Source organism: Phalacrocorax aristotelis, chromosome 2, assembly GCF_949628215.1.
Source record: "Phalacrocorax aristotelis chromosome 2, bGulAri2.1, whole genome shotgun sequence".
Classification (NCBI taxonomy): Eukaryota; Metazoa; Chordata; class Aves; order Suliformes; family Phalacrocoracidae; genus Phalacrocorax; species Phalacrocorax aristotelis.
This window is the reverse complement of record NC_134277.1, coordinates 27,149,895-27,170,353: the sequence shown is the minus strand read 5'-3', so window position 1 is coordinate 27,170,353 and position 20,459 is coordinate 27,149,895. Positions and strand designations below refer to the sequence as shown.

Sequence of the window (20,459 nt, the reverse complement as noted above, 5' to 3'; positions counted from 1 at the left end):
GTTGCTAACGCCATGGGATAAAGTCCAGATTTCTGGCATAAAATTACAACTTCTTGCTAGAACTAAAGTTCTGATCCACCTCCTTGTTACTTTACCCATACCAGACTTAGACACCAGCACACAGAGCAGTACTACATGAGCTATTCAGGGGGGTATCAGTGAGCCAGTAGAGGCCACAGAGTATAAGAAGCTGAGAAATAGTGTATCCACCAGCTGAGTGAGTAGTTGATAATCAGAAATACAATTACGCTCGCTGAAGATGGTTCCACCCTCTATAAAAGTATTTAATAGCTTCTGGATTCCTATTAAACTTTGCTCCTTGTGATTTCTACAGGATGAGTTTCACAGGTTATACATAATGTAAAAAAGAAAAAATATTTCTTTCAGCAGGCTTATTGCACACAGAATACACACAGAATTGTATAGGCTGGAAAAGACCTTTAAGATCATTGAGTCCAACCATAAATCTAACACTGCCAGTTCACCACTAAACCATGTGCCTAAGCACCACATCCAAACGTCTTTTAAATATGTCCAAGGATGATGACTCAACCACTTCCCTGGAAAGCCTGTTCCAATCTCTGACAACCCTTTCAGTGTAGTAATGTTTCCTAATATGCAATCTAAACCTCCCCTGGCACAGCTTGAGGCCATTTCCTCTCATCCTACCACTCGTTACTTGGGAGAAGAGACCAACACCCACCTCGCTACAACCTCCTTTCAGGTAGTGGTAGAGAGTGATAAGGTCTCCCCTCAGCCTCCTCTTCTCGAACCTAAACATTCACTGATCTTCTACTCTGCTGAGAGACCCCAGTTCTTGAATAATAAAGTGAGAATGAACATAACAGTCTCATTCATTTCCTCTGATGTACAGGATAGGAAGCAGAAGAAATGCTGACTAAAGTAATCTTCAGAGATTTTGAAACGATTTAATGATGCCATAAAAAAAACCTCAAATACCTGCCCCTGTGAGAATCATTCACGGAAATATTCCATTAATTCTGCCCTTTGTTTCCCCGTTCAGCTGTACAAGTGAAGCTAACCTGTAAATGCTTCAGGTTCTGGGCAAATGCACATTTTCTGCTAGCTTTACAAGCTCAAGGAAAGTGCACATACACAGGTGATGGTGTTTCAAAGGTTTCTTGAAAAAAAAGGCCCTGCCCTCCTCCAGAGCTGTGCTGCGATCCTGGCTCCTGCTTCCCAGCACTGAAGTCATTTCCCAGAGCAGACAGGACCACAGAGAGCGTTTGTGGTCTTATGGAAAACAATAGCTATTGCACTAGAGATGACTGAGAAACCAGCCCTTCTAGGCTACCCCAGGAAAGGCAGAAAGGAAACAAACAGGCATGTTCTTCAGGAAATACCACTGTCCCGAAAGAAATACTTTATCTGTCCCAAATGGTCTCCCATGCATCTGCTTGAGAAACAAAAAAAAACAAAAACAAGAAAAAACCTGACATTGAGGTGTGATTTCAGAACTGATTCTGTGTTACAGAAAAGTGGTATCATATTTCAGTGTGTACTGTTCTGGTGTTTAGGAGAACACTTTCCTTACCGCTACCCTTCACAGTTGGCCAACACTTCAAATACTTAAACAGATACTTTTTAACAACCCTCTGCATTGCAAAAAGGCTCCAAGCTCTTTTAAGTTACTGAAAAAACCTAGAAGATTAAGTTATTTAAAAGGTTTCTTGAGTGAACAGAAGGAAAATAATAGAAAAATGAAGTTTTAATTCACCCTGCCTTTTTCATTATTCTTTTTTTAAACTGACACACACTTTTCCTATTCTTTGTTTTCTTCTCTTCAAACAGGGTAAAGCTGTATTGCCTCCACATGATCATGACTTTGAAATGACAGCACAAAACCAAACCCACCTGCAATAAAAGCATTAAATCTTCACACCACCTTGCAGCTTCTTCCCTCTGAAACCTGGTATCCTGTGCCCACTCCACGACCTCTGCCCCAATAAACTTCTGACGCGTCTCCTCACAAGATCTCCGCCAACAAGGTCAGCCGCAAAGTAACTGACACAGCCACTCAGATTTCACTGGCACCACAGCGCAGAGGCAAGACTGCAACAAACTCTTCCCAGCACGCCCAATCCACCAGTCCTGCTCAGTGCTCCTTCCACCCCTAAAGGCTGATACAGCTTCACAGAGCCTTGGGGTTGGTATTTTCCCACGAGTTGTTTTACATTGCATTGTGCATGGAAACTGCAGTGACACCTGATCCAGTTTGCCTTGGATGTTAACTGTGTGCGTTTCCACTTAAAGATGCTTTTAAAACGTGTAGGAGACCAGATAAACAAAACCGACTACTACATTAAACTTCCGGCATGTTGATGTTAGTGTGCAGAGACAGCATCTTACCTAAGCAGGACTTAAAACAAACCAACCAAACAAAAAAAAACCCAAACCAAACAAACCGATCCCACAGCAGCTTCAAAAATGCACATTTGCTTATATTCTTTTTGGTCCTAGGAGGTGCACAGAAAAGGAAAGTCTGAAAAACTTGAGCACAAATAAAAAAATTTCCTTTGCTTTCATTCAAAATTCTAAGAAAAATAGCTATCAATTAATCATATCAATGTTCCCTCTATGTTGGATTACAGTTTGCAGGAAATAATGTTTGCGTAGTTCTCCTTGGACACTATAGATTACATGAGAAAAAACAGTTGAAGTGTGAGCACTTAGGAACCAGAGCAATAAGACAAGGCATTTAATGCATTTAAGCATATATTTAAAGAAAAGGCAAAAAGTATCTTGTGCTGCATGATCAAAGGTTTGAGGAGTAGCTACAGGCCAAGGAGCACTAGCTTTTCTGGTCAACCCTGTTAACTGCCAGGAATACACTGTCTGTCAGAAAAAGTCCAAACATTTGTTTTATGGTAGATTTTCAAAGACTGGATAAACTCGCATTCTAGATTTATTTATTCTTTTAGCTAAGGAAACTCTCAAATCTTATTTTCTTTAACCACAATGTTTAAGCAGCTAAGTGCTTTGCTGAGAAGCTGTCTGCTTGGCAGACCATTTATGGTCTCTAGGAACAGGACAATGAACCTAACTGAAAAAACTCTCTGACCCATGAATAATCCTTATTCATGTGAAAATAAGCCAAAATAACGATTACTTATTTAGTGATGTCCAGAAGACTCCAGGCTAAATAATTTTATGCATCAAGCAAGAACCCTGAGCACTTGCTGGGACAGAAACTTGCAGGTCAGACCAACAGGCAAGTTCCTTGTGGTAGGTCCAAGCTCCAGGCACAGCTCAGCCTGGCCACCCCCTGGGAGACTGCCAGCCCCCAGGCATCACCGAACCCTGCAGCTCCTGGGAAATGTTATGAAACAGAGCGTTTGTCAAGAAATTATTTGGTTATTGACCTAAGGGATCTGCAAGCGTTGACAAGTCAACAGCTCTTCAGAGATTTTCCATGTCAACCTGAGAATGACTGTTCCATAATATTTTTCCCCATTTCAGCCCCAGGAAAAAAAAAAATCAGCCCTCGCTCCTGAAAGTTAAAAGCGAATCAAGCTTACTTTTCACAAAGATAATTTTCCCACGCTCACCACACTCAGTGTACTGGCATGTCTTAAAGTGTAAAAGGTGCATTTATACTTTTCAGGAAGCTTTCTGATTATGCTATCTCGGTATACGACGGATGTCAAGAATGTAGCACCAAACTTTTGAGACTGGGAAAAGACAGTTATGTGTAAATTAGAGAGACTTATAACTTTATTTTAGTATAAGCTTGTTAATTGGCACATGCTTTGTCAAGAAACAGTCTTGTCATTCAATCTACAGAAGTAAAGGATAAACTCAACTCCTCTAATGGAAACTCCCAAACAGTATGTCTTACTTAATGTCTCAATCCCCATATTCTTTTATAATATTTCATATTTCTTTAGTCTATTCAGCTGCTCTCTTTAGTGTGCACTCTTTTCCTATTCACAGTTATAAAATTAAGAACACCACATTTTTAGCAGATTTACCTCTTCAAAAACCCCCAAACCCAACAATTTTCTACAAAACTGAAGGAAATTCAAACCAAAGTTATATACAGAGACTTTCAGAAGCATGGGAACAGGAGGAAAACAAAAACATGAACAAGGATAAACCAAGGAAGTCACAAAAGTTAACTAAGTATTCAACTCTAAAAGTGTTCAGTGCACAGCTTCTGAAACAGGCTGACCTCCAAATAAGAGATCACAAGAAAATACTAAGAGTCTTGACTGCTTCTTCCAGTGTTTTATCATGATATTATATTGAGAAATACCATGTGACTTTTGGTCCAGTTCAGTGCCAACTAGTCAAATTAGTTCTCTCCCACAGGATAGATCTGGCTCCTGATTCAGCACCTGGACCTCACAGCAGTATGCAGGTCCTCCCCTTGTGTTTTTATAGAAGAAAGAAAACTATTAATGTTGCAACTTCTCCATAATGCATTGGTACACAAAAAAGTCAGAACCAGTTAGGCAGTCGATAGGACCACAGTTTGGATTCTGGAAACTGACGTTGTCGCTCTGACACCTCATTTCAGTGTGACCTTCCAACAACATCACAGCTGTACCTTTACTTTTCCATCTGCATTTTGGACTGCATTCCCCTAAAGACACATACTTGGTATGCGAATCCATACAGTTTTGTGCAACCTTGAAAATTCACTGACAAGCCTCATGCAAAGCACTCAACTTGGTCCATGCTTAACCTGAAGTCAAATATAAGAGAGGAGGACAGACTCTCCTGCACCACCCAGAGCACAACCTCGCATGTCGTGCAGAATGGGGACAGAACAGTGACAGCTGCTTGCAACTGTCTTTATCTAAAGCAACTAAGAGCTCCTAGTCAGCTTCAAGACACCACGTGTATCTGCCAGTCTGTGCAAAGGCTGTAATACACAGAAGAAAATTTGACACGGCAGGTACACCATGAGACAACTGTGTGTCAAGAGCTCAAGCGCTTAATTTCATGTATGTTGCCAAGCATTTGTTCCCAGTTACATATTTCTGACTTCTCCCAGGAAAGAGGAATTTCTAATTTCTTTCTCAATACCATTTTGACATAACCTCTAAGTACCAGCGGTTGGTACACGTATCAGATTTCAGAAATTCCTAGTCTGCCCCTAAGGTATTGGCATATGCACTCCTGAACTGGGTGAGTTACTGCTGAGTCCTGCATTACAAGCCACAGGTGCAAGGATCTGCCTTATCTCAAGTACAAAAGAAGAATCCCAGGAACTAATCCAATCCCTCTATCAACAACACATTTAAAGGAAGATTATCTCTTCCACAAAGACTCGCTGTCCTTCAGTAAGTCTGTTCTCTGCTGGATGTTTCTACAAAACTGTTGTTGACAGCTGAACAAGCTGTTCCCAGAGGTACTGCAGCACTTCCTAACCAGCCAGGAGGAATGAAGCCCTCATGTTTCCAAGTCACGTGCAGAGTCAAGAAAAACCAAAGATGAACTCAAGCATTCATTTCCTTGTCTGATCAAAAATATATGATGATCTGTGGAGTGCAGCAAACAAACTGTCTCCCCCTTATCATTTTCAATTGCATTTCATCCTGTATTTGCAAGATGCTAGACGGGACTTGAATCGTCAACATTTCACAAGAGGTGCAGGGAAAAAAATCTCACCCACACAGAACTGGTATTTACACATATAAAAATGTGTTTTCCTGAGATTTCAATCCAATCCACCAAATTCAGAATGTCAGACAAGCACCTGAAATTTCTTATCTGATTGAGGTCTCCAAACCACTGCCGTCCATCACTAACTTTGTCATCAATTTTATTCAAATAAAGCAGCAACTAGTTTTGGTCTATCATTTTTTAGAGACTTATCAAGATTATTTCTTGATTGCAAACCAGGTATATCTCATAGCTGGTAAACAGTTCAGAGTGCTGATTTACCGGCTCATTGGTACCGGAAAATGTGGCACAATGGCTTCTCTCTCAAATGTATAAAATGCAACTATTACTAACTGCTACTGTGCTCCTCTGTAAATGAGATAAAGATCAAGCAGTAAGTTCAGCTGGCTAGGCTTAACTCTACTAAACCAAGCACAAGCATTGCAGCTGGTCCGCTCCTGCTATACAAAAATGGTTTGGAGCAAATGAATTCTCTTCCAACAAATATGCACCTTTTAGCTTCTATCCATAAACACACCTGAAAATGTTTACTCTCTTAGAAGTCCTAAAACCCTGTTTCACCTGAGCTACTAAGCCCCCTTCTAGTGACAGAATTCACCACTCCTCCCAGGTCCTTCTTTTGCTCATTCCATATAATAATGAGGCTTAGTATTACAGAAAGGGAAAAAATTAAAAAGAAAGAACCCCACACATTCTTTCCAAGTGACTCTCCACTCCCAAACTCTCATAAGGTCTCACCTTACCAGAGAAATGCATACTCATGAAGACAACAACAACATTAACCTTAGAGGATAATATAGATTTATACTCCCACATTCAACACACAGACACTTGCAACAGACGGGCTTTTCTTAAGAAAGATACTGCATCATTTTCCAACTGCAGCGCAATCAATCATTTGAAACATTTGGTTTGTTTCATCAGATGCTTATCTGCCTCAAGTGACAAGAACGTACTGCTTATTAGTTTCTCCAGTACCGTATCCAGAGTATTTCGCTGCAGTAGGGGAAGGAGATAGTGTAAAACTATACTTTCCCATCCATGTACAAGTCTTACCGCATAGTTTCCTGATTTTCCTGATATATTTAAGAACATATTTCTGCAAGTGCACTGCTAAGTGTTTGACAGGAATAAATGAAGGCTACTATTTGGACATACCTGTCAAACTTAGTTCTATGTGGTAATGCATTCTGCTAAATATTCCTACAGAACTGCCAGTGAAACTACTAATGAAATACCCACAGGCAGGGGCATCATTATCACTCGTGTCTCACAGTGATGCTATGTGAATATGCGGGACAGCAGACACTGTCTTCTTACAAACTTTTTCCCCCGTCCTCTTTGCTTTTCCTGAGCCTTTACAGGATTCCTGTACTTTTCCATCACCTGATAAAAACAACTTTCAGTCATCTGCGTTGGCATACAAAGGCACATAACAGTACATTTTGAGCCTCTGTCTTTGGCAACACATCCTAAAATTTAGCAACAGCCAAGCCTTTGATTCATAAACCATAAGATCACAAATGACTGCATAGATCTTTTCAGCTTTTACTCCAATATCTCATCTAATCTGCACATAAAGCACTCCAAAGAATATGTCTTGACCACTTCCCTCAGCAAAATAGACAATGGCCAACTACCAAGACAGTTTAAAATATTTTTGCTGCCTACCCTAATATTTTCTGCACTTAGTTTTGGGACTGTCAGTACCTCAATATCCCAGAAACTTTATAATTTGAGGAGAAACACACAGTAAACATAAATGAAGAATAATAAGTATATAGAGATGTTGGCGGTTTTTCTCCTTCAAACTAAATATTTCAGGCTGAGCTGCGTGAATCTGTAAAACACATTTTGCATAGAGCAAAAAGACACTTTTTATGCATGAAAAATGTTCATTTTTCAGCATATATTTTACTAATAGGAAGAATTTCCTAATAGAACAACACACAGTTTTGCCCAAGGAAAACCAGTGTATGCACAGTTTTTGAGTCGTATAAAGAATACCAGAGCAGAGAAATGGTTCAAAAAGAAAAATCCTTCTCTGGCAGTTGACTGACCAGACAGTGCAGCAAGTTAAATCCACTGATATCTTCAGGATTCTCCAATTATGGGTGCATGGCTGGGCCTTGCCTATAATGTTTACATGGCCCCCCTCAACTAACACCCTGAACTACTGTACTACAGCCAATATTCACTACAAGCATAAACAACTGTGAAAAAAATATACAGGAAAAACCCTGACAAGTTTGTAGCCTGCAACTGCATATGGCGGGAACTGATGGAGCCTTGAGCCTTTGCAATACAAATAGTGCCCCAAATCAGTTCTCCACACAAAGTTTCCAATGATAAGGGACACATGTAAGGCATGCTCTTTTAAAAACCTGACTCCCATTAAGCAGCTCATTGTTCATAATAGGAATGGTGTTTACACAGGAAAAAGTCCAGTTTCAACAAATCTGAAATCCAACAGATGTTTCCTTCTATCTAAGCAAAACAAGTTTGTGACCCGTTTCTGCCCAATCAGAAAGCGTTATAATTAATTTTAGAGCAGGGAGGGAGGGGGCGAAAATACTCGACAGAATGACCCTGGAAAACAAAATCAGAAAAACTTTATATTTCAAAATTGTAGTTGCTACTAAAGTGAATTCACTTGAAAAACTTAGTCTTCTTTAAACAGAATGCTTTATGATCTGGGTTTGAAGGGATACAGCATGAGAATTGTAATTTTGGTTTGTGCTGGAAAGAGAAAGTAGGGCAGGTTGTTACCGACATGGCTCCGCATTGTGAATGCTCTCCTCAAATCACTTAACCTCTCTTCTCCATACCTCTCCCAAACTCCTCTCCCCTCCCCCAAAGCTCCCAGCTGCTCTTGGCTTCTTCAAATCTCTTAATGTCTCTCTTCCTCTGCACACAGCAGTTAAATAATAGAAGTGGCTAAGCACAATTTTATTTTAAATTACTACTACCGGTACACACTAATCACAATCACAAGCAAGCATAAGCACTCTGTAGAAGGATGAAGAATTTCAGGCTTTGCCAAAGTCCTGCTGTTGAAACTATGCTGCTACACACTTGACTTTCATTTGGCATCATGAGAAAGTTTCAGTACTTTGGGGATGTGCCTGGTGGTACTATACCGTTACAGGGCAAAGCTCGATCTGGTGACATTCTATTGCACAACTGAATGCTGCAAAGGCATATGATACCAAGCTGGGAGGAGAGGCTGATATACCAGAAGGCTGTGCTGCCATTCAGTGAGACCTGGACAGGCTGGAGAGCTGGGCCGAGGGGAACCTCATGAAATTCAACAAGAGCAAGTGCAAGGTCCTGCACATGGGGAGGAACAACCCCATGCACCAGTACAGGCTGGGGGCTGAACTACTGGAAAGCAGCTCCGCTGAGAAGAACCTGGGAGTGCTGGTGGATGACAGGTTGACCCTGAGCCAGCAATGTGCCCTTGTGGCCAAGGCGGCCAACAGTGTCCTGGGCTGCATTAAAAGCAGTGTGGCCAGCAGGTCGAGGGAGGTTATCCTCTCCCTCTACCCTGCCCTAGTGAGACCACATCTGGAGTACTGTGTCCAGTTTTGGGCCCCCCCAGTTTAAGAAGGGTGTGGAACTGCTTGAGCAAGTCCAGTGGAGAGCTACGAAGATGATCAGGGGACTGGAGCATCTACCTTATGAGGAAAGGCTGAGAGTATTGTGTTTGTTCAGCCTGGACAAGAGAAGACTGAGGAAGGATCTCATCAATACCTATAAATACCTAAAGGGTGGGTGTCAGGATGATGGGACTAGGCTCTTTTCAGTGGTGCCCAATGACAGCACAAGGGATGATGGGCACAACAAGTTGGAACACAGGAAGTTCCAGCTAAACGTGAGAAAAAACTTCTTTCCTGTGATGACGACAGAGCACTGGAAGAGGCTGCCCAGGGAGGTTGTGGAGTCTCCTTCCCTGGAGACATTCAAACCCCGCCTGGATGCGTTCCTGTGCCCCCTGCTCTGGGTGTGCCTGCTCAAGCAGGGGGGTTGGACAAGATGATCCTCAGAGGTCCCTTCCAACCCCTGCCATTCTGTGGTTCTGTGATTCTGTGATCTCACAGGGAGTTGGTACATTTTTCTGTTACCCAACAATACCTTGTTCCAGAAGATGAACTGAGACTGACCATGCATGACTGAGACTTTTATCCTTTTTTTTATAGCTTTTTTAAAATCCAGCTGCAGAGGCTCAACAAATTAGATCAACAGCTAGACACAAGCATCAAAGCCAAGGCTAAAATATTCTCAATCATGAGTATAACAAGCGTAGTCAGTGCATGCAACCTGCTGTGCACACCTTTGCCTCTGCAAGTCCCTTCTTTGCTAGATTTCACTCACGTTATTTCTTGTCCTAGCTATTTTGTGTGTCATACAAAGTTCCCACCTCCACAATACTTTATGCGCAGCGTGCTCAGCACTGAGGTTCCTTACCCCAGCCAAGGCCTCCACATGCCATGAGATGTATATAACAAGACAGGGCTGTAATCAGGCAGCAATACGACACACCATTATTACAACCAACGTGAATATTAGCAGTGTGAAGGAGACCCCACTGAGACAGATTTCAAATCTGCCTATCAAACAATTGTAGCAGAAGGCAGAGGTGGTTTCTCCCTCCCCAGTAATCCTATTTGTCCTTTAAATACATCTTACTGTATAAAACTCAAACTGTAAGCATTTTTGTAAAGAAATACCGGCTCAGACCTAATTGGATTTGTCAGACAATCACAGCTAAACAGTTCTGCAAGCTCCAACAGCTGAACAGTTAGAGAAAAAAACCTTCCACACTGGAATGTATAAGGACATGAAAGTTCATTTCAAGAGGAAAAAATTTCTCTGAAAGTAAGTGGTAGAAAGACATAATTTGTTCCACGGTTCAAACCCTGTCCCTTGGCAACATAATGATGTGGTGTGGCACAGCTAAGGTTGTGCGAGTTGCTCCATATAGATGATTATCTGCAGTTAACTGTCCAAATGTTGTCACTTTGGGTTGCTCTGAATTCACCAAGATTGTCAAAGGTTTTGCTTACACAAACTTTCTTTTGATTTAAACTTTTTAACTACGAATAAGAAAATGGAGAGAAAAAAACCCGAGACAATTCTGACAGGAACACGTAACAATAGCATTTGAAAAGAAAACAATTATACATTACATCACATACAAACAAAAAACCTAGGGGAATATGTATTTTAGTTGAAGAGCAGAAATACCTCCTACTCCTCTGGACTTCTTGACTTTTTCCCTTACCAATAAATATGTGTACACATGAAACCTGCTCTGTCCTTCCTGTGTGTATCATCAGCTTCTTGTTCTGTACATGCTTCTGTACGCTGGAATAGTGCAGTTTAAAGACAGTCTAGGATATAATGGTCTAAAACCCACACAAACCTCATCCTCTGAATGGCGAGACAGAATACATTACAGTGATGTAGAGGTTACAGGTTAAGGAAGTATAATAGGCCAAATCTTACAGCAGTTTCACTGCCTTCAAATTGTGGTTTCTGTAGTAAGGATAAAGATTATTCCATACATGTCAAGATAAAAGTCATTATACAGATTGTATGTTGAAAATTGAAGTGATGTTCATTTCACTGACTTTAAAATAACAATCACATTGGTTTTAACATTTCTGTTTAGGAGAATACCAACTTGAGTACTCGGCAACATCATTTTCTGTACTTGAACAGTTGGTAACCAGCATGCCTGTGACTGAAACTCTGCACTGAATTCTGAACCATGTTTTAATTTGGGGCAAAAGTTATTTGAGATGATATAATGAGTCTATCACCATCAACATCAACACACAGGAGTTACACACTCTCCTACCTGTTGGCTTATCCACACCAAGGAATCCAGCCTGTCCCAGGATTTTAAATACTTTATGTGCTGGGAACTGTCCTTCCTCTTCCCACTTGTCCACAAAGGGATTAATCTCCTTGTCGATGATCTAGATTTGAAAATTAAATTTTAAAAGTTATTCACAGAATCACAGAATGTTGGGCACCACTGAAAAGAGTCCGGCCCCATCCTCTTGACACCCACCCTTTAGATATTTATAAGCATTTATAAGATTCCCCCTTCAGTCTTCCCTTCTCCAGGCTAAACAAACCGTGTCCTCATAAGGTAGATGCTCCAGTCCCCTGATCATCTTCGTAGCTCTCCGCTGGACTTGCTCAAGCAGTTCCACACCCTTCTTAAACTGGGGGGGCCCAAAACTGGACACAGTACTCCAGATGTGGTCTCACTAGGGCAGAGTAGAGGGAGAGGATAACCTCCCTCGACCTGCTGGCCACACTGCTTTTAATGCAGCCCAGGACACTGTTGGCCGCCTTGGCCACAAGGGCACAGTGCTGGCTCAGGGTCAACCTGTCATCCACCAGCACTCCCAGGTTCTTCTCAGCGGAGCTGCTTTCCAGTAGTTCAGCCCCCAGCCTGTACTGGTGCATGGGGTTGTTCCTCCCCATGTGCAAGACCTTGCACTTGCTCTTGTTGAATTTCATGAGGTTCCCCTCGGCCCAGCTCTCCAGCCTGTCCAGGTCTCACTGAATGGCAGCACAGCATTCCGGCATATCAGCCACTCTTATTAACACAGACATTCCTACAGAAAGACCTTTGACTACTTATGTCTAAAATCTTTAATTTAGAAAGTAAAAAAAGAAAGGTACAGGAAAATTTTGAAAGCACATTAATTTTCTTACTTCCTGTAGGATGTCCTTATTCTCCACCCACCCACAACTACTACCACAGATGCAATGAATCAAATATAAATATTTCTTTTAGCAACTACAACTACTACAACAGGGAGACATCAAAGCTGGTTTAAGCCTCTCAAGACCTAGGAAAGTGGCAGTTTCCCCTCACCATTTGTTACCTTTCTTGGTACAGTTTCTAGAAAGTGACAGGAAGGGAAACCTGGACTGTCCTCAGAGGGACCTTGCCAAAGAAGGTTGATGAGCTGTTCGTGATCACCACACATGGTATACAAGACAGGCAAGTAGAAGAGACATCACCTCTCCACCCTTTCCCTGAAATGCTCTCAGGGATGTTAGCACTATTCAGGGCACATGTGTCCACTCTGCATTTAGACTTCCCCAGGGTCTGCAACAGATGTACTGGAAAAAACTGGTCATCTTCTAGATTTTACAGCATTTCCAAGTCTAGTCCCTGGGCAACTCTCAACTGGGCTATTGCTACACACCTCCCAAAAGTCAGTGTCCTAAGCTGCCTGGCTACTGCCCTTGCCCTGTTCAGGCTGCTGTCTTCCCTTCCAGCTGTTGCAAACAAAACACTGCTGGAGTACAGTCACTGCATTAACACTTCCAGGTTTCAGAGCACAAGGGTGGGACATCTCACCCCACAAAGTCCCAGATTTCCACAGGTGTGGGAAGGGACCAAAATGGGCAACCTGCAGTTTTGCAGCTGACCTCTAAGCCTGGGAGTAACTCCCAGCACGTACCAAACAGCCCCACACTGCAGGGTGCACCAGGTGTTTGCACTTCTGCCGCCTTGTTCTTGCTCCCCATGCCTACCAGTCTGGCATGAGGTAGACGCAGTTTCAATAGCTCTCAAAAGGAGTCAGTTTTATAGTGCTCACCGCTGTCTACCTCCACAAGCCAAACCAGGGGTTGGCACAGGCTGCTTCTGCCGTGCCACCAAGTGTGCCATGCACCTGGGTCAGCACGTACAAGAGGGTCCAAATAGAAAACAGAAAAGCCATCCTCCTTCCCCCAAACGAAACCTCACCAAACCAAATACCAATTCCCAATTCCCAACAGAAAGTTAATGCCTTTAATCCGTGACCACAATTTTACTGCTACGCTATTTCGCAAAGAGAGAATTTGTTATTTTAAGAACTTGCTCCTCTAAGTCGTTTCTCCACACTAAGTCCGTCCTGTGGTGCTATTTCTTGAGCTTGAAATAGACTCCTCTCCCTCCCAAACTGCTGTGCTCATGAGACCCTGTGGAGCCTTCTTCTAAACTATTTATTGCACATTCATTGGAGAATTTCAGCCCATATATGGCTGCTTTCTGGTTCCCAGTCTGCCACAGAAGTAAGGATACTTTGCTGTTGGTAACAGAAAAATAACTTTTTCACTTCTCTCACCAAATTCTGAGAAATTTGTACACTGGATGTTCAACTCATTCAGTAATTATCATCCTTCTCCCTCTCTTATACTGAATAATGTAGGCCTCATGACCAATAGCAACAAAATACTCACCAGGACACTACCTAGGAGAGCCCACATGTAGCTTCTATGCTGCCATATCCTAGATGCTCAGATTCTAGGATGCTGACCCTCAATGTTGAGTTACAGGTGGTGAAACGCCTTTTTGATGGTTTATAATAATATCTGGTAATGCTTATCAGGTAACATCCAGGGAAATGCCTGAAAGAGGTTATGAAGTACGTACAGGAGGTTATCCCAGGATTTTGATGGATCTTGGCAAAAGTATGAAGTGAATGTACTAACAGAGTTTTGTGCTTCTTATGGCTGGTACCAAGCCAAATGGTTCACAGCCTACATACAAAGCTACCTTTGAAGTTAAATGGAGTCAGAAGAATAACTAAGGCGTTAGAGAAGTGGTTTTACATGATTTCTGCAGATGCTTGCTCCTGTGCCTTTGAATAAAACTCAAATTGTTTGCCAGAGCCAAAGTTTAATTATTACCAGGTGAAGTTTGCCGTGTTGAGTAAAACAAGATCATCCTTGCATAAGACAACAGAAAACATGAAGACAGCCTTGCTGCACAAACCATAAACAGTGAATGCCTCTAAGTCAAAAAAAAAAAAAAAATTAATATCACAGTCCAGATACTGATATCCACAGTTGTTTCTTAGCCACTGGACCATCCACTTTAAAACGGTATTTTTGCAAAGAAATTAAATAGGTTCTGTCAAAAGCTTTTTCCACTTTAGACACAAATTGTTTGCAAAATTCACACAACATTTACAATGATAAATAATACTTTCAGGCATGCAATCTCATTCTTTTAAAAGTACCATTCCTCAAAATAAACCTTCAGAAAACACACATCCTCAGATAATTTGCAGAGAGTCAGAGGGGAGGAGCAGCCTGCAGGGAAATCAGAGGGCAGACAGCTTGGATGAGAGAGGGGATTTGGGGAAACACTTCCCCATATACTATCACATACAAACATAACTCATATTACTGGAGAACTGCAGTGCTGGTCAAGTGGCTGATGCTTTGGGACTAATTATTGTATATTATCATCTCTTCAAATAAAAGCAAACCGAAACAGGGATTTTTCAAAGGGCCAAGCCACCAATGGCTGAAGGAACACATGCAATTAACGTGTGGTTAAAACATTGCTAAAGACAGATTTATGTCAATGCAGGTCAAATAATGCTGCATACCTAACCATTTAATTTGCCCCTTCCCTTGGCTTTGGCCAATTCCTCACATCTGTGCCCTAGAGAAATATTACATGCTTGAATTAATTTAGAACTTGGCTAATTAATTTTGAATTAATTTTTTTTTTTGCTTTTAGAAGCAAACACTAGGAACTGCAGGCATAAATTATGCAGGCACCTTAACCTAAATCATAAGGTATACATCCAGTGTTTGACAAGTATACAGAGGCAAGGTTTCAGCAGTAGGTCAGCAACTAGTCTGCTCATTTTTACATATGCTTTACCATGAGACGTGTGGAAATGATGGGTGATAGCATTTAGATGTGCTTCATTGGTATAGACACTGACTATACCAAGACCTAAAACTCCTCTCAGTAGAAATATTTTAACATGGCATGCAACAGATGCTATCTGACAGATATTCCTGATCTAGCTGGCCAAACCTCAATGGTATTTGGGATGTAAAGCTGATTTAGGAGCCATATATCCTTCCCACCTGCTGACAAAGTATGAGTAAACCACAGCAGAAATTGTTTTTTTTCCTGACAGAGAGGGGATAGTAAGTCATGTATGGGACCAGTGTTTTTCTCAGGCTGCTTCATCTGAACCATGAAGATGGAAACCTGAAGAACTCAGTTCTGGAGGCAGCATTGGTTTAGCTCGCATCACAGCAAGAGCTCAGACTTCTGTCTGGGGAGCCTCTGAAAGAATGGCTTCAGGGCTGGTATCAGCCGTGAATTATTTCAAAAAACACTGTGGAAGTTTGCCCAGTCAGAAGCTGACTGAGCCAACAAACTCACTTTGTGTTGAATGATGGTAAGAAAAATAGAAGTGTTTTTATTTAAAATAGTCTTGACAAAGTTTTGTGAAAACAACACCTGCAGCTTCCTGCCCGGGAATGAGAAAATGCTGTGGCAGGGTTGGGGAAAGGATAGAGACAGAAATTCAGACTTTTTTGTTTGTTTGTTATAGATTACTCTAATTTCTCTCTACACCAGAGCAATGAAAATATCTTGCCAAAACCCTGGCAGATAGTTGCATGTTTTGATTATTTCCCACTGCAAGTTAGTACACTATCTAAATAAATTTAAAAAAAAAAACAAACACCAAAAATGCACATTTGGGGATTTTCTTTCACATGATGTTCAGTATTTAGTGCTGATATTGTACCAGCACCTACCCAGAAACATTAGCAATTGACATTTAATTCTTACTATAGTCTAAAATAAATACACTATTTCTACAACAGTAGAAACTGGAATTGAATTAATTTGGGTACTGAGAGTGGCTACAGATGTCCTTTACAGCAATTAAAGATTTCTTTCCATTATTCACCAGCAAGTTCACCTTCTATCAAGCAATTCAAATCAGAAATTAAAGGCCATACCACTTCTACACACAATATCTCTTATATCTATCCCTTCTAATACTTTACAGTGATAGTGTATTTCAGCACACAATTAGCAAGATGATGAATTCTGAGAAGAAAACAATAAACTGAATTTTTACAAAATGGCACAAATTTTTACTAAAGCTTCGTGTGAGCAGTTATACCTAAGCTGAGATTAGACTGACTTACTAGAAAAGCAAAAGAAAATGTCTGAGAAAAAGGTATTTTTTATTAAGATTAAGTGGATTTAGTGGTGCCACATAAATGTACCATATTATGTTACGACCAGCATTTTTTCCCTTTAAATCAAGTTACAGTAATTGAACTTAGCTCTATTAATATAACAACCAAAGATGACACAATTAATGGGATCTTTAATGTAACAAAAAGGCAAATAAATAAGCAACAAACCACTAATAACAGTTCTTCAGTGGTTATATCTAGATATTAGCATAACACTGACTTGAAAGGAAGGAGGTAACAGACCAGAGAGTCCTTTGCCTTCAACACCAACAATAACTAAAGAAAATAATTAACAGCCCACAAAACAACATTCCTCCTTGTACTTTTATTCACAACCACTGGTAGCAATGACTGCACTGTGAGACAACTCAGCATCATAGGGATGCCAGTGTTGAGAACAAGGTAGCGCTTTAGCTACCTTAGACGTAAGGCAGAGCTGAGGCAGTCACGCCCATGGGCCACCCATGGGTGCTACCAAACCTGGCCACCAAAAGCCACCCCTCACTCGCAAGGCAGCCAGGACCCCATCAGTGAGCTCCTCACCAGCCACCGCACCGCAGCCTGTGCAGGTGCTCTCAGCCACTCTTCAGGGGGGCCTTATATGTCCAAACAGCAGCTGTTAATTTCCCTCATGTTGGTCTGCATTTGGGTCCCCCCGAGGAATGCATTGCAAGCACACCAGAATGAGTTTTCCAGCGTACATTCCCTATTTCTTCTTGCTGCTGGGCTTGGAGGCCATGGCCCTCCTTGACTCCCTCACAACTCCTCCAAAGCCCTCAGCAAAGTTTGGTGGCCAATCCTTTCCCAGTAATACTCTTCAGAAAGTTAGGGAAAGGGCACAGGGAAGAAGTCTGGGATGTGGAAACACATTCACAACAGAACTGGGGCAAATCCAGGTGGGTGGGAGAAGGTGGTCAGCTCCTCGTAGCTGCTACCTACTAGAGAGGCTGTGGAGAGACTGGTGCTTCTGCCATAGCACCTTGCTGATGAGGATGTCTCATGGTGGGCACAGCAGGGTCCTGCCACCCCTCCTGCACTCGTGAGGTCCCTCCAGCGCTGGCAGGACGGCAGCTGCTCCGGTGCTTCCAGTCCCCATGATGTGTGCTAGGAGACCCCAGCAGAAGCCAGGAGCTGCCCGAGTACATGAATCACCCAACCTGGTGGTGGCAACCATTCGGTCTCCAATGACATCATGCGCAGAAACAAGGGCAGTATGGGACTCAGAACACCACAACAGGTTAAAAATAACCCCATCACATGAGGATGATTTAACCACACAGCAAGCAGAAAATGGTCCCTGCAGTGCTAACCTTGCCTGCTCATATGAAGTTATTCAGTGCACTTTCTTCTGGCAACCAAAATCCAATATTACCCGCTTGCCTGAAGTCTGAAGTGATCTGGGGAGCAAAGCGGCAACGTATCACTCCCTCTTTCAGGATGCATCACCACCACAGGGTGAATATTTCCAGGAAGTTTTGCAGGACTGTCTTCTGGGGATTGGATTTTTCTTGTTTTGGATTTTTGGGGCTTTTTTGGCGGCTTTTTTAAATACTAGTTGAAACAAGGGAGATAGCCTTCATTCTTTCTCTTATAAAAACATACACGCTCTTATTGATTAGGACTCACCTAGGAAATCTATGTAAAAAATTACTCACCGCTACGCAAGGGGTCCTGTCAAGGTGGCAGACATCCTAGATGCTGCCAAAACATTTCTCCCCTTTGCATGAGGAAGGCAAGTCTCTCTCTTGCCCACAGCATGGAAGATTTGGCATTTGGATATGATCTGCACCTCTTACTCTGTAGTTGACTACCCAGCCAAACACATGATGCCATACCTGGACAAATGACTGTCTACAAGAGTTGTCACTGAAGAACTTGCCCTATTTGAGTACGGGATTTGGGACTGGGCCTCAACGACAATATGGAAACTTCTGTACTCTGAGCTGTCATCAGACTGTTGCTGGGAACATGCCAAGGAAACATTTTCCACAACGATGCAGGGTTGAATTGAAAAAGTTCAATTTAAGTGTAGACATCCATTTCATGACCCTGTGAAAAACACTTGGCAGAAAAAAAAGTCCTAAAAGCAGAATATCCAGATAATTAAAGAACAAAAATGACCTAAGCTTTTTAAAGCAGCATGATTCATTTCACAAACGCCAAACCAACAAGTTATAAAATTATAATCTAGACAGCAGTTCCTTGTAAAGCCTCAATATTTTCAAGCCACCATCAAGATACTAAACAATAATGTGAGCGCAGCACATAGAATATGGAGGAAAGAGCAGGAAAAAAACACAGTATTTAAGTATCTGTCTAACTTAAAACTTTACAGCTAGTAGCAATGAATCTAGAGAGTGTGGTCTAAACTTTAACATAAACTTTTGAAATAAAACAGCTATGATTTCTTTCCATATTTTTCTATGATTACTGGAAACATTTTTTTTCAAAACGTTTTGTTACTCTACTTTGAATTTTCAATCTCCAGATTCTCCTGGGAATCTGGAGAGGTGCCAGTTGACTGGAAGCTGGCAAATGTTGTCCCAGTCTTCAAGAAGGGCAAAATGGATGACCCCAATAACAACAGCCCTGTCATTCTCACTTCTGTGCCTGGCAAAATTATGGAGAAGATTAGTCTGGGAGTTATTGAAAAGCACCCAAAAGACAACGCAGTCATTGGTCCCAGCCAGCATGGGTTCACGAGGGGAAAGTCCTGCTTAACAAACTTAACTTCCTTCTATGACAAGGTTACCCACCTAGTTGACCAAGGGAAGCCAGTCAATGTAATCTTTATGGATTTCAGTAAAGCTTTCGACACTGTCTCTCACAGTATCCTCCTGGACAAAATGTCCAGCATACAGCTGGATAAACACATAATGCAGTGGATGAGCAATTGGCTAGTGGGTTGGGCACCAAGGGTCATAGTAAGTGGGATTACATTGAGCTGGTGGCTGGTCACTAGCAGGGTTCCACAGGGATCCATCTTAGGGCCAGTACTCTCTAATCTCTTCACAAATGACTTGGATGCAGGACTGGAAGGAATACTAATTAAGTTTGCTGACAACACAAAGTTGGGAGGAGCTGTTGACACTCTCGAGGGCAGAGAGGCCCTGCAGAGAGATCCAGACAAACTGGATAGCTGGGCAATCACCAACCATATGAAGTCTAACAAGGGCAAGTGCCAGATTTTGCATCTGGGGCACAGCAACCCTGGATGTACCTAGAGACTGGGCAATGAGAGGCTGGAGAACAGCCCCGCAGAGAGGGACCTGGGGGTTCTGGCTGACAGCACGTTGAACATGAGGCAACAGTGTGCTCTGGCAGCCAAGAGGGCCAACTGAGTCCTGGGGTGCATCAAGTGCTGTATTGCAGGTGGTTGAGGGAGGTGATTGTCCTGCTCAGCTCCAGTTTGGACACCACAGTATGTTAAGGATACAAAGCTACTAGAGAGTGTCCAGAGGAGGGCCACAAAGTTGGTGAAGGGTTTAGAAGGACAGCTAAAGTCACTTGGTTTGTTCAGCTTGGAGGAGATTGAGGGCAGACCTCATTGTGGTCTGCAGCTTCCTCATAAGGAAAAGCAGAGGGGCAGGTGCTGATCTCTTCTCTCTGGTGACCAATGACAGGACCCAAGGGAATGGCAGAAAGATGTGCCAGGGGAGGGTTAGGTTGGATATTAGGAAAAGGTTCTTCACCCAGAGGGTGGTGGAGCACTGGAACAGGCTCCCCAGGGAGGCAGTCACGGTGCCAAGCCCGACACTATTCAA

At 42.2% G+C, this 20,459-nt stretch overlaps 1 protein-coding gene across 1 annotated transcript in view; it reads right to left on the bottom strand.

The window, feature by feature from the left end:
• The window catches only part of LOC142052571 (putative acyl-CoA dehydrogenase 6), a 92,808-nt gene that overhangs the window by 61,584 nt on the left and 10,765 nt on the right, over window positions 1-20,459 (bottom strand). The window contains exon 2 of the mRNA XM_075082848.1: window positions 11,516-11,636. Coding sequence (XP_074938949.1) covers window positions 11,516-11,636 — 121 coding nt within the window. The remainder of the gene's footprint in view (window positions 1-11,515; window positions 11,637-20,459) is intronic.